Source organism: Marasmius oreades, chromosome 6 (assembly GCF_018924745.1).
Source record: "Marasmius oreades isolate 03SP1 chromosome 6, whole genome shotgun sequence".
Classification (NCBI taxonomy): domain Eukaryota; kingdom Fungi; phylum Basidiomycota; class Agaricomycetes; order Agaricales; family Marasmiaceae; genus Marasmius; species Marasmius oreades.
The window spans coordinates 768,323-783,815 of NC_057328.1; the positions used below are offsets into that span (position 1 = coordinate 768,323).

The following is a 15,493-nucleotide window of genomic DNA, read 5'->3' on the forward strand; positions in this document are numbered from 1 at the left end:
GAATTCTCGGTCTCGGAGCCTTATCCGTTACTACCAGAATAGATTCACGTCCATAGATGGGAGATTCCGAGGGAACCAGTTGGGAAATCCGCTCGGGTTATGTTGAGTTCCGTCGCAGGCGCACGTTAAACGAAACGAAGGTTAGCTTCGTATTTGCGTCGATTGGAACCGTTCCGCTGGGATTAATGAAAGCTTCAGCTAGAGACAGAGAAGATCGACTCGGAGATGGGACAAGGGCGTGGTTTATGGAGTAGGGCTATTGGCGCTAGCAGTTTTCGTTCGTAAGTAGGATAATGATCGCACGTACTTGTACTTTTCCTCTGAAGAACACCTTCCGACAGGAACTGGGTGTAAGACTAAGAGGGTTATGGTGGAACCTGGTATGGTTCAACTTTCCCAGGCTGTTGCTTCCACGTGCAGTACAGTACTCTGAGTGTCCACAAGTCAGAAGGATCAGAGAACGTGAAGAAAGGCAATATGGGAAGTCAAAGGAAAATAAAAAGGTGGGTACCAGCTTCGCACCGACGATGCCCCCTGCTGACGTCGAGAAACGAAGCCCACTCCCGAACCTGATCAAAAGCCTTCACCAAACATTTCAGTTGCTTAAAGATCGCGTTCGTGCGTGCGCTCACTGGCGATGATGAGAACGGATTAGAAGTGAACATTCAAGAAGATTCTGGATCGGGATTGTCACAAAGCCAAGAAAGCGCGAACTTTAACTCGTGATTGTTTTCTCCAATCAAAGCCATCGCGAACCGAACGTCTGACTTCGCGGAAACTGGAGAGCTGTTTTTCAGATGCTTAGACTCCACTGGACAGCGACATTCAATGTACCAATGGCGCTCAAGATCATGGTGACCTTGGATGTCTAAGACTTCCATGACTATGCTCGACGATCAACCACGTTTGTCAACGCCACCTGGCGACAGCAGTACCTCCTCTTTTATCTACGCTCTCCAACCTCAGCCCTCTGAAATAACTTGACCTCGTACACTTGACGTCTTCTCGGCCTCAACAGCACCAGCATATCTCCGGTTTCCGTCGCGTAGAACTGCACCGCGTCGAGTATGCCGGTGCCGGCTGTCGACAGGACACCTTTTGTTACTCGCGAAGATGTTTTTTTGTTCAGCGCTCAGGCCCTAGTGAGGCTTCCCCGTGCGTAACAACACAACAACAGCATGGGAAGGTCCAAGGAGATCGGGGTCGCCGGTGATGGCAGGCTTGAAGGCTGAACTTGATTAATCCAGTAAGTAATATTGATAATAGCCTTCTTTCCCCATCTTCATCTAACTTTTCCTTCTCTCTTTCTCTCAGCACGTACAATAACTACTTTGAACTTTGAAAGCTTAACCATCTCAAGCAAATACGTTCTTCGTTTAATCTCCGTCTTGTCAGTCAATCAGAATTTTTCTCCCGATTTTTCACCGTTCACGCTTCTTACAACGCTTCTTCGTAACGTGCTCAAAATACTCACCGAACAGCAATCGCCTACTGCGGGCACGTCGAACAACGTCTAGCCATAATGGCGGGTCGAACGAATGCCAGTGGAAGTGGAACCAGTTCTGGTATGGGAACGGTTCGTGGTTTGTGCGCTCGGAGGCCAACATCCACACGCTTCGTGCGATCTTTACATCTCCTTGGCAGGCGTTTAAGGACAAAATTAAGGAACGGTTTGATCCAAGGGTGGATTAGTCATCCCCAAGCGTCATTTTTCAAGAATATTTACTGGAGGAACATCAGCGCCACCTACCGTGCCCCAGGGGATGCCATTGGATTGAGGGAACCTCAACTGCGGGAGGCTGTGAAGGTTAGCACCAGGTGTGGAGTCGAGCAATAAACAAAGTTGGTAAGAGCCTCCCATGCCACTAATCAGAATCATTATTAGGGATGGGATGTTAATCCTTCTCTCCTGTAGGATGCTGAAATCAATAACTTACCGTCTAAAACCGACGGTTGAATTTTTGAATTTATGCAGCGTCGCACAATTGTCAGAACGAGTCTCTCTTTCTCTCCGTTCCTGCCACGCCCCACTTTTTGAACGGTTATGCTTTCGACAACGTCAGGAACAACCTATGGCGCTGTTCTAATAGGCTCGCTTTGCGCATCTTTGTATGTTTTCTCCTACTCCCAGTCATCTACCTTCTCGCTGATATACCTTTTTTATGACAGGTTCTCCGGAATGCTGTCTATACAGTGTTTTATCTACAGTCGAATGTATACGAGGGACTCGGTGGGAATGAAGATCTACGTAAGTCATTGCCGGTGTGGTTTCCATCGTCGTCGTTGTAACTGACACGTACTTTCTAGATTGCTCTCATATGGCACGGAACTCCCCCTTCCTTGTTGTCTCATCTCGCCGTTGACAAGTCTCGCTCAAACAGGTTCTTCGACACACTCCATAATGTCGCGGTGTGGACAAGTATGTGGACGTGGTTTGTGGCTGACTTTGGGACGCCAGAACGACTTGATGAAATACCGACGTAAGAACATTCTGCCCTTATCGTAACCGGTATTTTGGTTTTTGACCTGGTTCGGTTAGAGGAATTTCCGTACGTCTTTTTCTGTTTTTCATGCTGTAACTCACATACCAACATTCGACTTACAGCTTTCTGTTGGCGCAACGGTTGAGTGGTTTTAACATATGTTTCCCACAACACTCACTGACTTAACTTACCTGTTGGTTCGGCAGGGCATCCTTACGGTTCTCGTCCATGGGTAAGCCACCGCACAGTGATTTTAGTGATTCCAAAGGTTGACAAGTAGACCACTTGAATAGCTTCTATGCGTATCGGATTTACAATCGTGAGTTTGCTTCGTTCCCATAACAGACTCGGATGCCAAAGCTCAATCTTCCAAACTTCCAAAGTCAGCAGTGCAAAATATCGACTGGTTGTCACCATTCCGATAGTACGTCACCGCATCCCTATCATCGGTTCAATGTTTGAATTTGAAGTACTCTTCTTTCAGATAATTTTGGCCTTACTTCGAATCAGTGAGTTAGGTCCTGTCGCATAAAATTTCGAGGCAAGACTGAATATTAAACGGGGCGGCCTCGGTTAGGTTTTTCTTTCAGTAAGTTAACGATCTGGATTTCTGTCTCCAGAGTACTCCCATCCACTGCTCACCTGTAACACTTCAGCGACTGTGCATCTTATGTACGTTCGACCTGTGAGGTCTGAACGACTCGGACGCCTACTTATTACTGGCTTACAGGCTGAAGGTCCCTAGCCTCGTTAACTTCAAGGCTCGTTATCGAGTGCGTTCACCGTGTCGTTGCAGAGATTTACTGTAATGACATCTTAATCTTCATTACCTTTTCGTAGTGGATTTTCTCTCTTGGACTGGTGTTCTCGTCTGTAGACGATATCCTTATTACCGTCGCGATGATGGTAATTCTTCAAGGCACTCGCTCAGCGTCTTTGAGGTATGTTCCAAAGTCCGGTTTACATTGAAATTGAATCTTACCTGATTCCGATAACGTGTAGTCTCGATGCGGTGATCAACTCATTGATTTTGTATACATTGGAAAATGGTGCACTCACTAGGTATCGAACTTGTGGTCTTCCCCGATTGCGACCTGTCTCCTGACCACTGTTGGCATATAGCGCTGCGGCTGTCACTACGATGATATGTGTAAGTTGAAATTTACCTTTTATCATTCAACAAACTGCTTGAATGTTTGAACTTTAGTGGCTAGTCATGGATAATCTCATCTTTTTGGCGTTTCACATTATTATTGGGAAGCGTATGTGTTACCCGCCCACACTCGAGCCGCGTCTGACGATTTATCATTTTTCTCCCCTCTCTAGTGTACGCAAATTCTGTCCTTGCATTGTAAGTCCGGTTACTCGATATTTCTTTCTTCCGGGGGGGCGGTCTTTCATTTCTCTCTCTTTTATAACAGGCTCAATAGTCGCCAAGCTCTACGCCGACAAACCGCTTTCGAACACACGGATCCGACGAGTCCGAGGGTCAATGATTTCCGATCGTTGGCGGGACCTGCTGCCATTGGCCGTGGAGTTGTAGTCCTGAACCAAATGAAATCGACTCATAAGAGTCATACAAACACAAAGGCTGCGATGGAGGTGAATGTGGAGAGAAGTGTTGAGTTTCGTGTGGAAGCGTAGTGTCCCCTGTGCCTTTTTACTTTCCCCCCCCTCGGAAGCTATTCTAATTTCCGAGTGAGGCTGTACTTTCTCGAATCTGGATCTCAAGGATGGTGCGAATTTTGCTCCCTTTTTGATTTTTTAATATTTATATCCTTCCACCAAAAAAAACGATGTATTTTTCCTTGGCCTGACACCTGTCGGGCTTGTGTAACACCCTATACTTCCGTAGTGATCATGACTTGTGCAAACTCCAACTCTTTCCCTTTCGAAAGAAAAACGGGGGAGGGGGCTTTACGCAACCTCCAGCCTCATGAGACGGTTCAATCTGACCGGCTACCAGGACACAACTTCAAGTTAAGTACATCCACTGTAGTCCTGTAACCGGCCCGTATATGACAGGTCAGTGACAGGCCTACACCCACTGCAACATCCACCAACACCCCCGGGCCCAGGCCCGGTATCCATTCTACCCCCCCAGGACCGAGTGTTGTAGATAGTGTGTCATAGCGGACGACATGTCCATATCCTACTCGAAGTTCAACTTGGTAGTGTAACGGTTTACGCATTAGCGTAAGGTTTGGCCTTCTATCCTCTCTGAGTCAATCAAGCATCCGCCTGCGCGGCGATTTCGATATAGTTTTCGCATTCAACGCCGTTACCGTAAACACTATATTGGTGTCCCGATGACACCTTCATCATACCGTGCAGACTCTGCAGAGATCCGTTTTCACAAATTTGAGATTTGAGGAAGATCGTAGTATAACCGGGGTGTTTTTTCTTCAACTAGGCTTTCAGCCGCGCTAATCAAAATCAATCAAAACGCGACGTGCCCAATTCTTGGTCAAAGAGAAGGAGTACCCGGTCCCCAGGCACTATGTCGCTTCAAACGAAAGTTCTTTTTTCTATAATGTGGTACTTCCAAGTTCTATATGTACTGTAACTCTGTATGATGATTATTTCTCCCAATGGACTTTGCAGATTGCAAGTTCTTCTACGTAACTTGTGACATGTAAGGCGCGCGGCTGTCAAAACGTTAAACGTTAAATCACATGGCGCGGCTGTCATAAATCATTCTCCTTGCACAGCTACCACCTGCAGAATCTGATAGGTTCCACTGCGGCAAGAGTCTCCCGTGCCATTAATCGGAGTCATCATTAGAGACCTCAATCCTTCTCTCTGTGAGATGCTGAAGGACCGAATCAACATCTTCCCGCCTGAAACCGACGGTTGATTTTGAATTTATACAACATCGCACAATCGTCAGAATGATCCTCTCTTCCTTCTGCAACGCCCCACTTTTTGAACGGTTATGCTTTCGACGACGTCAGGAACAACCTATGGCGTTGTTCTAATAGGCTCGCTCTGCGCATCTTTGTATGTTCAAGTCTCTTACTCGTAGTCGTCTACCTTCTCGCTGATGTTTTTTTTGGAAGGTTCTCCGGGATGCTGTCTATACAGTGTTTTATTTACAGTCGAATGTATACGAGGGACTCGGTGGGAATGAAGATCTATGTCAGTCATTGCCTTGGTGTCGTTTTCATCGTCCTCGTTAAAACTGTCACGTACTTTCTAGATCGCTCTCATATGGCACGCAACTCCCTCTTTGTTTTCTCATCCCGCCGTTGATCAAATCTCGCTCAAAACAGGCTCTTCGACATACTTCATAATATCGCGGTGTGGACGAGCATGTGGACGTGGTTTGTGGCTGACTTTGGGACACCAGAACGACTTGATGAAATACCGATGTAAGTTCCATTCTGCCCTTGGTGTAACGGTTATTTTGGTTTTGACCTCCTTGTTCGGTTAGAGGAATTTCCGTACGTTTTTCTGTTTTTCATCTTGTAACTCACATACCAACATTCGACTTGGCAGCTTTCTGTTGGCGCAACGGTTGAGTGGTTTTAACATATGCTTCTCTCGACACTCACTAACTTAACTTGTCGTTGGTATCGTCAGGGCATCCTTACGTTTCTCGTCCATGGGTGAGCTACCGCGTAGTAAATACAGTGATAATAAAGGTTGATAAGAACCACTTGAACAGTTTTTATGCGTATCGGATTTACAATCGTAGGTTTGCCTCATTCCCATCGCAGATTCCAAAGCTCAAACTTCCAAAGTCAGCAGTCCGAAATATCGACTGGTTGTCACCATTCCTATAGTACGTCACCGCATCCTATCATTGGTTCAATTCTTGAATTTGGAGTACTCTTCTTTCAGATAATGTTGGCCTTACTTCGAATCGGTGAGTTGGGTCCGGTCGCACAAAATTCAAGAAGATTAACTTATGGAGGTCGGGTTAGGTTTTTCTTTTGGTAAGTAACAATCTGAATCTCTAGTGTGTACTTCATCCATCGCTCATCTGTAAAACTTCAGCGACTGTGCATCTTATGTACGTTCGATTGTTATACTTGTGGGTTCTGAAAGACTCGGACGCCTACTTATTTCCGGCTTAACAGGCTGAAGGTCCCTAGCCTCGTTAACTTTAAGGCTCAATATCGAGTGCGTTCGACGTTTCGTTGCAGGGAATGTCTCTAATGACTTCTTAATCTTCATTACCTTTTCGTAGTGGATTTTCTCTCTTGGACTGGTGTTTTCATCTGTGGACGATATTCTTATTACCATCGCGATGATGGTACTTCTTCAAGGCTCTCGCTCATTGTCTTTGAGGTATGTTCTGAAGTCCTGTTTTGCATTGAAATTGAATTTTATCTGAACTCCAACAACTTTTAGTCTCGATGCGGTGATCAGCTCATTAATTTTGTATACATTGGAAAATGGTGCACTCACTAGGTATCGAACTTGTGGATCACCCCATTTTCCCGATTTTGGCCCCTGACCACTCTCTCGGATTTTCTACTTATAGCGCTGCAACTGTCACCACGATGATATGTGTAAGTTGAAACTACATTTTTTCCCCCCAACATTCAATGATTGCTGAACGTTTGAAACTTTAGTGGCTAGTCATGGATAATCTCATCTTTCTGGCGTTTCACATTATCATTGCGAAGCGTATGTGTTACATCTTCCAGCCACACTCGAGGCGCTTCTTCTGACAGTTTTCTCCCCCCCCCAACTCTAGTGTACGCAAATTCTGTCCTTGCGCTGTAAGTCCGGTTATCTCGATATCTGTTTCAAGGAGGGTTCCTTCATATTTTTCTCTGTCAGGCTCAATTGCCGCCAAGCTCTACGCCGACAAACAACTCTCGAACACAGCAATCCGAAAAGTCCATTGGTCCTGAACCAAATGAAATCGAATATTAGTAAGAGTCAGACAAGGGCGTCGATGAAGGTGAATGTGGAGAGAAGTGTTGAGTTTCGTGTAGAACCCTAGAGCCTTTTCTTTTCCCCCTCCTCCGACGGTGAAAGGCCGGAATTGGGCACTACTGAAGCTAGATAAGCGTTGACAGAATGTGACTTGTCAGCCCAACAATACCATCATCTGCGTCAGCAAGAGAAACCGCCACGAACAATTGATCACAGTAGTGAGGGCGCGTAAGTTTCAGCAGAATGCTTGCATCCAAGCTAATTGAAGTGTTGGGTCGAAGAAGGCAGTGGCTGTATCGAGAGCGTCTCAGGGGTGAGGTGAGAGAGACAGCAGGAATAAGATGCGATGGTGATGCGATGGTCTATTATCGTTATTACATTAACCGGAGGGAGTCGTTCCGATCGCAAACCCACCGAGATCCTAATAGAAGCGAAGAGCATAGATATTTCCGGAAGCAATGGTCACTTCAGGATGCCAGTTCGAGCCACTAGGTACCCGCGTGTTCAGAACAGCCTCGAATTCGAGGCACGTCCATATCTGAGATCAACGAGGCCGTTGTTTAGACGAATAGCAACATAGGAAACGAGAAAGCCGTTTGTCAAATCTGGCGTGTTGAATGGTCACTTCACGTTGGTTTCGCGGCTGCCATGGACCTACCAACATGGAAGCATTTATAGATATATCCAAACGTCGACGTTCTTCCGAATGATTATCACTGACCGAGTCAGACCCCACCCACCCATTTATGACCCATAATTCTCATTCTCAACCTAAACACCTAAACGCCGGAGCTAACCCTCTACATACTTCAAAAAGCCCTCATGCCCCCAAGCCCTCAACAAAGCCAACGCAACAGCCTGACTAACACTAGGCGCTTGAAGATTCGCCGAGGACGACTGTTCAAAAAGGGCACATTCAAGTACATCAGGAGAGGGGGGGGGGATGAGAAAAGTAAACGACCCAACTTACATACGTATCCACAACACCCACCAACGGCCCCGGCCCCGATATCCACCCTACCCCCAACCCAGGACCGAGTGTTGTAGTTAGTGTATCGTAGCGAACGACATGTCCATATCCTACTACTCCTGCTTCACTTGAAAGTTCTGTTTCCAGAGCGAAATACGAAGAACACTCGGCGCGCGCGCGTTTGGATGGTGGGGTGAGGTAGTAGTACGGGTCATCTGGACGGGGATTCAGGTCAAGTTTTTTTTTTAGAAAAAAGCTCGGCATAAAACCACACCTTCTAAAATGATAACACCCCACTTCCTCACAACTTTCAAAACCTCCAGTCTCCTTTCCCTGCACGTTTCAGGTCCGACGCCATAGGGTATGGTGAATAGAATTTTGGGACGGGGATTTGTAGGTGTTACGTTCCAGGTTTCGAGGATGGTTTCGAGAGTAGAGGGGAGGATTCCGAAGGAGTCGGTTGGGATGTCTACGTTAGAACGTTTCAACGAAATCGAAATCGAAATCGAGAGGGTTGGTTTGTTTGAACGTACCGATGATACGACATGAATGGACTTGGAAAATCGGGATTTGATGACTGCGCGAGTTTTCAACTATGTAAGTTGGGGGGGAGAAAACCACACGAAGACGAAGATGAAAACAAACAGGTGTAACTTCGTATCTGCATCGACCAAAACCGGTCCTCCTGGGTTGACGAAGGCTTCAATACTCTATAAAACAGAAACAAAGAGTTGACCGATTGAAATCAGAAACTACGAACACGTATACGCACCTTCCCTACCAACTCCCTCGCCCCACACCCCACACTAACACTCCACCCTTCCCTACGAGCATTCCTCCCATGTACCCGTTCCTGTAATTGTTCAAACCACTCAATAAGACCGTCCATGCCTGGTGTAGCAGTGTATTGAAGCCCTTGGGATAGTAAATCCTCTTTTAGGGTGACTGAAATGATGGCCCGCGAGGAGGAGGAGGACGAGATTTCGGTATAAGGACTCGGATCGGGTGCGGTAAAGGTCAGTTGTGTGAATGGGAACGTGGTGGAGTTTGGTTTTCCGGCCAAGAGGGAAACGACCCCGGGGGTTTGTTCGAGTGGGACGAGGGCGTGAACTAGGAATTAGGAAGAGCATCGATATAAGGATAAGTCGGACCAGTGAGTGTACTAATGATCGCGTACTTACTTGCACTTGGCTTCCTCTGAAGAGCAGCGTCGGATAGAAACTGGGTGTAGTAGGCCTCTGAGCGATGTCTGATTATATCGGTACCGTTCCTTGGATCCACAAGTGGAATACCGTCTTCGTGTGTTACTTTTACTTCTTCTGGTGATATCGGGTCGACCTTTGAGGGTTTTTACAGCAGGTTCACTGGAAGTACTACAGAATTACTCACCTTTTCATTCGTTGTCATTGTCATTGGAAGGATAGGAACGATTGGCAAGTTATAAATAGGCTAGGATCCGAGTCATTGTAACATGGATGAAGAGTATTCTGAGGGACACCATCAATCATGATGCGCTTCCAGTCAGCGGGCAATTTATGACGGGCCGGGTTCGTTGAGGTTCGTTGCTGACTTGCTACCGACGGCACCGTTCGAGTCGAACGCTGACGACGCTGCAACGCCATTTAGGGCTTTTCAATTCTAAGTAAAATTCTAAACATTCATCCCAGACATATGTCTTCTCTATGATATCTGAACTTCAAATTTTCTCTAGATTTTGGACTTGAAAAATACACGAGAACATCATGATCAGGAGTTCCGGTTTTTCTCCCCCAGTTTCGATTTCTTTTTCATTCGTCTTTTTTCGCTGACGTCGAAGCACTGGTAATTGAAGGGTATAATTTTCAGCGACTCTTGCTGGAGGGTTTGCCGTCGTTTCCGCCATAGAAGGAATCCGAGGACAAGCAACCCAATTCCACCTAGCGCCCCAACCACGGCTCCTGCAATTGTACCACCTTTCGATGCTGCTGCTGAAACTATATGAGGGAACGCGGCTGATGGGGCCACGATGTTCTGTATGGGAAGACTATGATACAACAGTTATCAGATATCAAGGACAAACCGAACTGCACTCTCACTTTAAAGCCAGGAGGGCGAAAATAGCTCCTTGTGACGGACTGAAAATGTAAGAGGATCAGTGATGGCTGTAAAAAGGATTTTGTAAAATACATACCTGGCTTGGCCGGAGTTCACTAGTACCGACCCGTCACTAACTCGGTAAGTGGTAGGAAAGTCTCCCTTAGTCTCGTTGAACGTCACTCTTGCATGTACCATGTCGATGAGCTTGCCTTGAGTCTCATTTTGAGTTACAGTTCCAGCGGTAAAAATAGTCCACGCTAAGATCCCGGGTATGGGTATATGAGCAATACTAGTTTCGGGAGGTGCAGATCCTCACGAGCTTTGGCAAAATCTTGGGCTTCTTGTGCGATATCATCGTAAGGTAGTCCAAAAGCCTGGGCTATGCGGGTTCGCTCAGTATATCCATCTTTCGAAGTGATCAAAATATGATGCAGTACCAGTCGTGGTAAGTGTTTTGTAAAACCTTGTTTGCTGGGAATAGATCTGGTGTAGAAGTGAGCCCCGTGAACTCCGACGGTGGGAAAGCATATCATACCGAACTGTCCACTACGTTGGTCCGAAGGAGGACATCGGCATACAGATTGTATACCAAAGGCCTCGACTGTGAATCACCATAAACGGACGTTATGTGGTCCCCACTCGTCGCAAGTTTCGTCCACCGGGCGGATAAGTTGGAAGCTTTAGCCTTGACAGAACGAATTAGATTACTCATTTGGCGTAATATGGAGTTGAATGACTGCTGACAGAATAAGTCTGATAGTCACTCTCTCGGTTCAAAGCCTTGCTTATTTTTGCCATAGCCGCGATTCCTATGATCCCCTTGATCGCCAAGTTGGATTGATCACTTCTGTCCAGTCCATCAGCGGAATGCCTAGGAGCGTCGGCATTGGTGTGAGCTCTTCTCTAGAACATAAAGTTCAGGTTGAGCACCTACTGATTTTGAGGGTGTAACGTATGTGCACTGAGATAATCTGTCCAGCCTTTGAGCAAGTCGTACTGCAGGTTATTTTATCAGCAACGCACAAAGCTCACCACTGCTATGCAGCTTCACTCACATAACGGCTTACGAGAGTACCATCTCCAGATAATTGCGCATGAGCCAGAGCCATGACTAGCATGTTTCCCGTACCTAAACACCGCCGAATTTAACACCAAGAACCAACATAGTGCATACAAGAAACGACTTACTCTCCAAGGCAGTATTATTCGCATTCGACGTGTTACCGGTGGCTCGAGGGTACGATCCTGATATCCTCTTCAATGATATTTTCTATTCTCGAAGCATTGCACTCACCTAGGTCAGGTGCAGAGAACTGACGATTACCGACGTACGCTTGAAACTCCAATAAGGGATCCAGGAGAAGACCTCCCAATGAACTATTCAGATAAAGAAACGCCGGAAACGCAGAAAACAATCCTTCAACAGGGTTGATCCTCCTACATTACCTCGAGGTGAGCTAGATTCAGCTTGCCTCAGATATGTGCCACGTACTGCGAAGTGCCCGTGTCTTTCATGAACGCTTTTACATCCGACATGTTCCATTTACCATCAGTCCCGCGCGGCACAGTTATATCTATCCCAGCCATGGTTTGCCTTGCACCAAACGCCACCAGGTCGGCGTAGTTGCTGGAAATAACAGATGCGTCCTTCATTATTTTGAAATCTAGTTCGTCAGCGCGTTTGACGGCATTTTTATAATCTTTAATGAAGAACTTGACCTAGATTGAAGTAATGTAGAGGTCAATAAGTGACATAAGAAGCGAAAACTCAAACCAGGTGCTCACCGCATCGTCGACAGTGCTAAAGTGCGTAAGAAAGTACGGACTACGAGCGTGCGAATTCACTCCAGCGGAAAAAGTAATGACTGGGTCACGGACTAAACCTAGGGACCAAACGGTCGGAGAAGACGATTTCGTGATATTTCCCAGGTCGACAGCATGAGCGAAGACTACGAAATAACTGGGAAGAAGAGATTGGTCAGAATTAACCAACTGAAAGTACGAATCAAAGACTGACTCTTTGATTGCTCGAAATGAGATGTCCATTGTGTTATTCAGAGTTCCATCGCGTATAAACTGCTGTCGTATGGCCGCGTCTGCCCCAGTTTGCCATGAAGAGGAAGAGCTCTAGTAAGACAATGGGAAGGTCAGAGTTGACCGCGAACCCGTCCAATGTGCCACGCACCGAAGCCATTCCAAAATACATCGTCGAGTCTTCTGCAACATTGTTGATCTCCGACATGGATGATTGTTGGAAAAGAGTAGCTTGATGATATGCGGTACCGTCAGATACAGTGGTGGTCCAGCGTGCGAGCTTGCTCCTATCGCCAGAAACCCATTCTGTTCACCAAGAAGTACCGTACATATTCAACAGTTTTGAAGCCGACAAGTCGAATCGTAAACAACCCACCTGCACTGGTATCAAAATACACCTGCACGTTATGAGGTGAACCGTCAGTAGTGGCGACTTCGATTGAGATATACGTGAACGGTAATGACTGAAGGACCCAATTAGACGGCTGGCTCCAAGTCGGAGTGGAATAAGTTAAGTGAGGTTAATGACTGGAAGACGCAAAACAGATCACAACGAACCTCGATTGGACTGAGAAACGTTACATTCAACTGCACACGCCCCGCCAAAATCGTGAATTTTGAGCGTGTGGGGGTGACTTCCGTGCTCACGAGAGAAGTTTGATTTTCCGACGAGGTATCACCCATCCATCCGAATGATTTTCCATCTACCCTCACAAACCCTGCCACTCCCATAATCTAGATGAGGAGCTTCCGCTTCAGTTGAAAGAGCGTTATTCAGTGATAACAATAGGACGCACATTCTTGTCGTCCCAGTGATAGGGCCAGGATTCAAACGTCGTCGTATCCTTGGGAGATTGAATCCAAGCGTTAAGGTAAGGGGAGCGGACCGCTAGAGGATATGCTGCTGGGTAGAAGTTGCGGGAAGACGTGAATTGGGCCTTGCTTCTCCATGCAAGAAAGGATAATAAAGAAAAGGTAAGAAGGGTATCAGCGGGCATGGGTTACGAAAGGGAGCTGCTCGTTCATCTATACGTCTACCTACCAACTACGCCAACTACACTGGTGACTCTGCCGGGCGGTGCGTTGTGCAGTGAATATGGGTATTGGCTGGAAAATTGTTCCGATTGGAGGCGATACACGCATCAATTTCCAGTTACCTGGTACACATACTGGGGGTAATTTATGATTTGCCATCGTAAAGGTAGGGTGTCTGCAGGATTTTGCAAATTGCACGAGACGAAAGACGAATGGTGGTTCGCGGGCAACCGAAGTGACAAGATGTCACCAAGTGAGGAACTCATGATAGTGCCATCTGTTCACTGTGATTCGGTTATTTTCACAGGGGCTGGGGCTTTTTGTTCGAAAGAATAATTTGCTGATGTTGTTCTAACTTCTCAAATGAACAAAGCAGTTCCGACTAGTGGATATTGACAACCCATCAGCGAGAGCAACAGGCCGCTTGTTGCGGCCAAACGTTAACGTTCATCGCCTGCATTTCAATTTTTGAGTATTAACTGAGGAATTGAGTCTTGATTCGATGGGGATCGTACTGGCAGTCCTCAGTCGGATGGAAAAAAAAAGCGAAAAGTTACATACACCAGAAAACACATGTACAATTATCAAGACAGACACAGACACAAAAACTGGAATAAACGTGTATAACGAAGCCCGGACTCAACCGATACCATGTATTATTATATACAATATCCACATCCAAAAATCTTCAATCTTCAATCTTCACTGACCACCTTCCAGCCCAACCTATTTCCACTGGCTCTTCTTTGATTTCACTTCCCCTCGATCGCGATCGCGAGTACCAGCACCACCCGTACCACCCAAAGATCCAGAAGCCTGCCCCGAGGCCGACGGTTCACCCCGTTTCGTGACCCCACGACTCGGACGCGCTGGGGAAGCCTTCGGGGAAGTACTAGTGCTAGTACCAGTCGTACCAGTAGCAGAAGAAGAACCAGACACGACTCCGACTCTCCTAGACCTCGGACTTGCAACGGGAGACGGAGACGACGTCACAGCAGATCGTCTATTCGGACTGCCAGTGGCACCAGGACCATTCGCCCTCTTGCTCTGACGGCTAGAGCTCGAGCCGGAACCACCATGATGAGTCTGACGACCTCCCTCAGGTCCGGATCCAGAGGACCCGGAGGGATCATTCACACCACCATCACGCGCAACGTTCGCAACTCCTTCCTCTACCCCCGAAGCCCACCGCTGGCCCTGATCGAAACCAAGACCGACGACCACTTCACCGGGCACAGGCCATCCCGAGTCACCAGCACCACCGATAAGAAGACCGTCACTCAGGTTCAGGCCATCACCATAGTAACAACTCGGATTCGTATCATCCAGTCCAACCTGAAGTCCCCACCGTGACTGGCAAAGCAAAGGAGAGATACGGTGATCTCGGTCACCCATCATCGAAGGTGGAGTAGGTGCGTCGAGTCTGTTTCCGTTCCCGAAGAAGTCAAGTGCCCCGGGGTCGTGGTAGGGTGGTTGAGTCTGAGGGGATACGGATACGGAGGAGTGAGAGCCTGAGGAGGCGATAGGTCCTTGACTCGGACGTCCGCTGCGTTGATTGTTTCTTTTTTTTTTTTTTTTTTAAAAAAAAAAGATTGAGTGTGAGTGATTGGAAGAAAAATATCGAACTCAAGGCTCACCGTCGCATGATAAGAAATTAGAACAATCGGATGCGAAAAGGCGGGGTGGGTGCGAAACCAAGAGACCCGATTCTTCAGGAGTTGTAAGTTGAGTGAACTCGGAAGGGTTCACGGTGGGTGACCTCAGAACGCGCTGGCCTTGCTTTATATACTGGGGGGGGGCAGCCTTGGCCACATTCCGTCCCACCGGCGCCGGAAAGGAAGCCCATTAATCCTCGAAAGTAGCGTAGCTCGAACCAAAGTATTGGAGTGGCCGGTGGCCAGACCGCCACTCGGAACTAGTACTCGAAAACAATGGGGAGAGTGAAGCCCTGACCCTGTCTCCAAAAGGTGGAACAATACCCCATGGATCCAATACAAGAAGTAGA

The 15,493-nt window shown here is 47.1% G+C and overlaps 5 protein-coding genes across 6 annotated transcripts; 2 read left to right on the forward strand and 3 right to left on the reverse strand.

The window, feature by feature from the left end:
• Positions 1–1,653: 1,653 nt before the first annotated feature.
• Positions 1,654–4,127, forward strand: E1B28_009658 (uncharacterized protein; the record flags this gene model as incomplete). Its single annotated transcript, XM_043154564.1, has 19 exons — positions 1,654–1,842; positions 1,916–2,109; positions 2,170–2,248; positions 2,308–2,480; positions 2,540–2,549; positions 2,606–2,623; positions 2,690–2,715; positions 2,777–2,802; positions 2,867–2,907; positions 2,968–2,992; positions 3,061–3,072; positions 3,140–3,155; positions 3,214–3,256; positions 3,324–3,424; positions 3,486–3,545; positions 3,606–3,633; positions 3,691–3,745; positions 3,810–3,834; positions 3,905–4,127. Exons 2-19 carry the CDS (start codon positions 2,045–2,047, stop codon positions 4,125–4,127), a joined length of 1,026 nt encoding a protein of 341 aa, XP_043007019.1. The 5' UTR covers positions 1,654–1,842; positions 1,916–2,044.
• Positions 4,128–5,184: 1,057 nt separating this feature from the next.
• Positions 5,185–7,571, forward strand: E1B28_009659 (uncharacterized protein). 2 transcript variants are annotated; one of them, XM_043154565.1, is made up of 19 exons: positions 5,185–5,483; positions 5,543–5,621; positions 5,683–5,696; positions 5,756–5,854; positions 5,917–5,926; positions 5,982–5,999; positions 6,066–6,091; positions 6,151–6,176; positions 6,227–6,267; positions 6,327–6,351; positions 6,410–6,421; positions 6,483–6,498; positions 6,566–6,608; positions 6,676–6,776; positions 6,840–6,899; positions 6,973–7,000; positions 7,064–7,118; positions 7,189–7,213; positions 7,275–7,571. In XM_043154565.1, the coding sequence occupies exons 1-19, from the start codon at positions 5,419–5,421 to the stop codon at positions 7,438–7,440; spliced, it is 909 nt and encodes a 302-aa protein (XP_043007020.1). In that variant the 5' UTR covers positions 5,185–5,418; the 3' UTR covers positions 7,441–7,571. The 2 variants fall into 2 exon arrangements, with proteins under 2 accessions (XP_043007020.1, XP_043007021.1); XM_043154566.1 differs by having other exon boundaries at positions 5,683–5,854.
• A 145-nt stretch (positions 7,572–7,716) lies between these two features.
• E1B28_009660 (uncharacterized protein) lies at positions 7,717–9,905 on the reverse strand. Its single transcript, XM_043154567.1, has 9 exons — positions 9,733–9,905; positions 9,525–9,681; positions 9,116–9,453; positions 8,989–9,053; positions 8,877–8,920; positions 8,618–8,812; positions 8,344–8,558; positions 8,032–8,270; positions 7,717–7,978 (listed from the first exon to the last, which is right to left on the reverse strand). Exons 1-8 carry the CDS (start codon positions 9,754–9,756, stop codon positions 8,166–8,168), a joined length of 1,143 nt encoding a protein of 380 aa, XP_043007022.1. The 5' UTR covers positions 9,757–9,905; the 3' UTR covers positions 7,717–7,978; positions 8,032–8,165.
• A 111-nt stretch (positions 9,906–10,016) lies between these two features.
• E1B28_009661 (uncharacterized protein) lies at positions 10,017–13,723 on the reverse strand. Its single transcript, XM_043154568.1, has 19 exons — positions 13,611–13,723; positions 13,251–13,560; positions 13,012–13,188; positions 12,830–12,938; positions 12,605–12,759; positions 12,437–12,546; positions 12,205–12,379; positions 11,912–12,138; positions 11,714–11,856; positions 11,608–11,664; positions 11,475–11,548; positions 11,354–11,415; positions 11,164–11,290; positions 10,955–11,104; positions 10,857–10,902; positions 10,736–10,798; positions 10,629–10,676; positions 10,514–10,578; positions 10,017–10,457 (listed from the first exon to the last, which is right to left on the reverse strand). Exons 2-18 carry the CDS (start codon positions 13,449–13,451, stop codon positions 10,550–10,552), a joined length of 1,953 nt encoding a protein of 650 aa, XP_043007023.1. The 5' UTR covers positions 13,452–13,560; positions 13,611–13,723; the 3' UTR covers positions 10,017–10,457; positions 10,514–10,549.
• A 491-nt stretch (positions 13,724–14,214) lies between these two features.
• Positions 14,215–15,133, reverse strand: E1B28_009662 (uncharacterized protein; the record flags this gene model as incomplete). Its single annotated transcript, XM_043154569.1, has 2 exons — positions 14,215–15,049; positions 15,126–15,133. 2 exons carry the CDS (start codon positions 15,131–15,133, stop codon positions 14,215–14,217), a joined length of 843 nt encoding a protein of 280 aa, XP_043007024.1.
• Positions 15,134–15,493: the final 360 nt, after the last annotated feature.

Excerpts from the sequence above, each read along its gene's own strand:
- E1B28_009659 (XM_043154565.1), top strand. The coding sequence starts at position 5,419 with ATGCTTTCGACGACGTCAGGAACAACCTATGGCGTTGTTCTAATAGGC. Across the intron at positions 6,900-6,972 it reads GAAAATGGTGCACTCACTAG|CGCTGCAACTGTCACCACGA; the intron begins GTATCGAACTTG and ends TTCTACTTATAG. Across the intron at positions 7,214-7,274 it reads GCAAATTCTGTCCTTGCGCT|GCTCAATTGCCGCCAAGCTC; the intron begins GTAAGTCCGGTT and ends TTTCTCTGTCAG.
- E1B28_009660 (XM_043154567.1), bottom strand. The coding sequence starts at position 9,756 with ATGACAATGACAACGAATGAAAAG. Across the intron at positions 9,054-9,115 it reads CGAGGGAGTTGGTAGGGAAG|AGTATTGAAGCCTTCGTCAA; the intron begins GTGCGTATACGT and ends TCTGTTTTATAG. Across the intron at positions 8,813-8,876 it reads CCATTCATGTCGTATCATCG|ACATCCCAACCGACTCCTTC; the intron begins GTACGTTCAAAC and ends GTTCTAACGTAG.
- E1B28_009661 (XM_043154568.1), bottom strand. The coding sequence starts at position 13,451 with ATGCCCGCTGATACCCTTCTTACCTTTTCTTTATTATCCTTTCTTGCA. Across the intron at positions 11,665-11,713 it reads GTTCTCTGCACCTGACCTAG|GATCGTACCCTCGAGCCACC; the intron begins GTGAGTGCAATG and ends AGAGGATATCAG. Across the intron at positions 10,903-10,954 it reads CCAACGTAGTGGACAGTTCG|ATCTATTCCCAGCAAACAAG; the intron begins GTATGATATGCT and ends CTTCTACACCAG.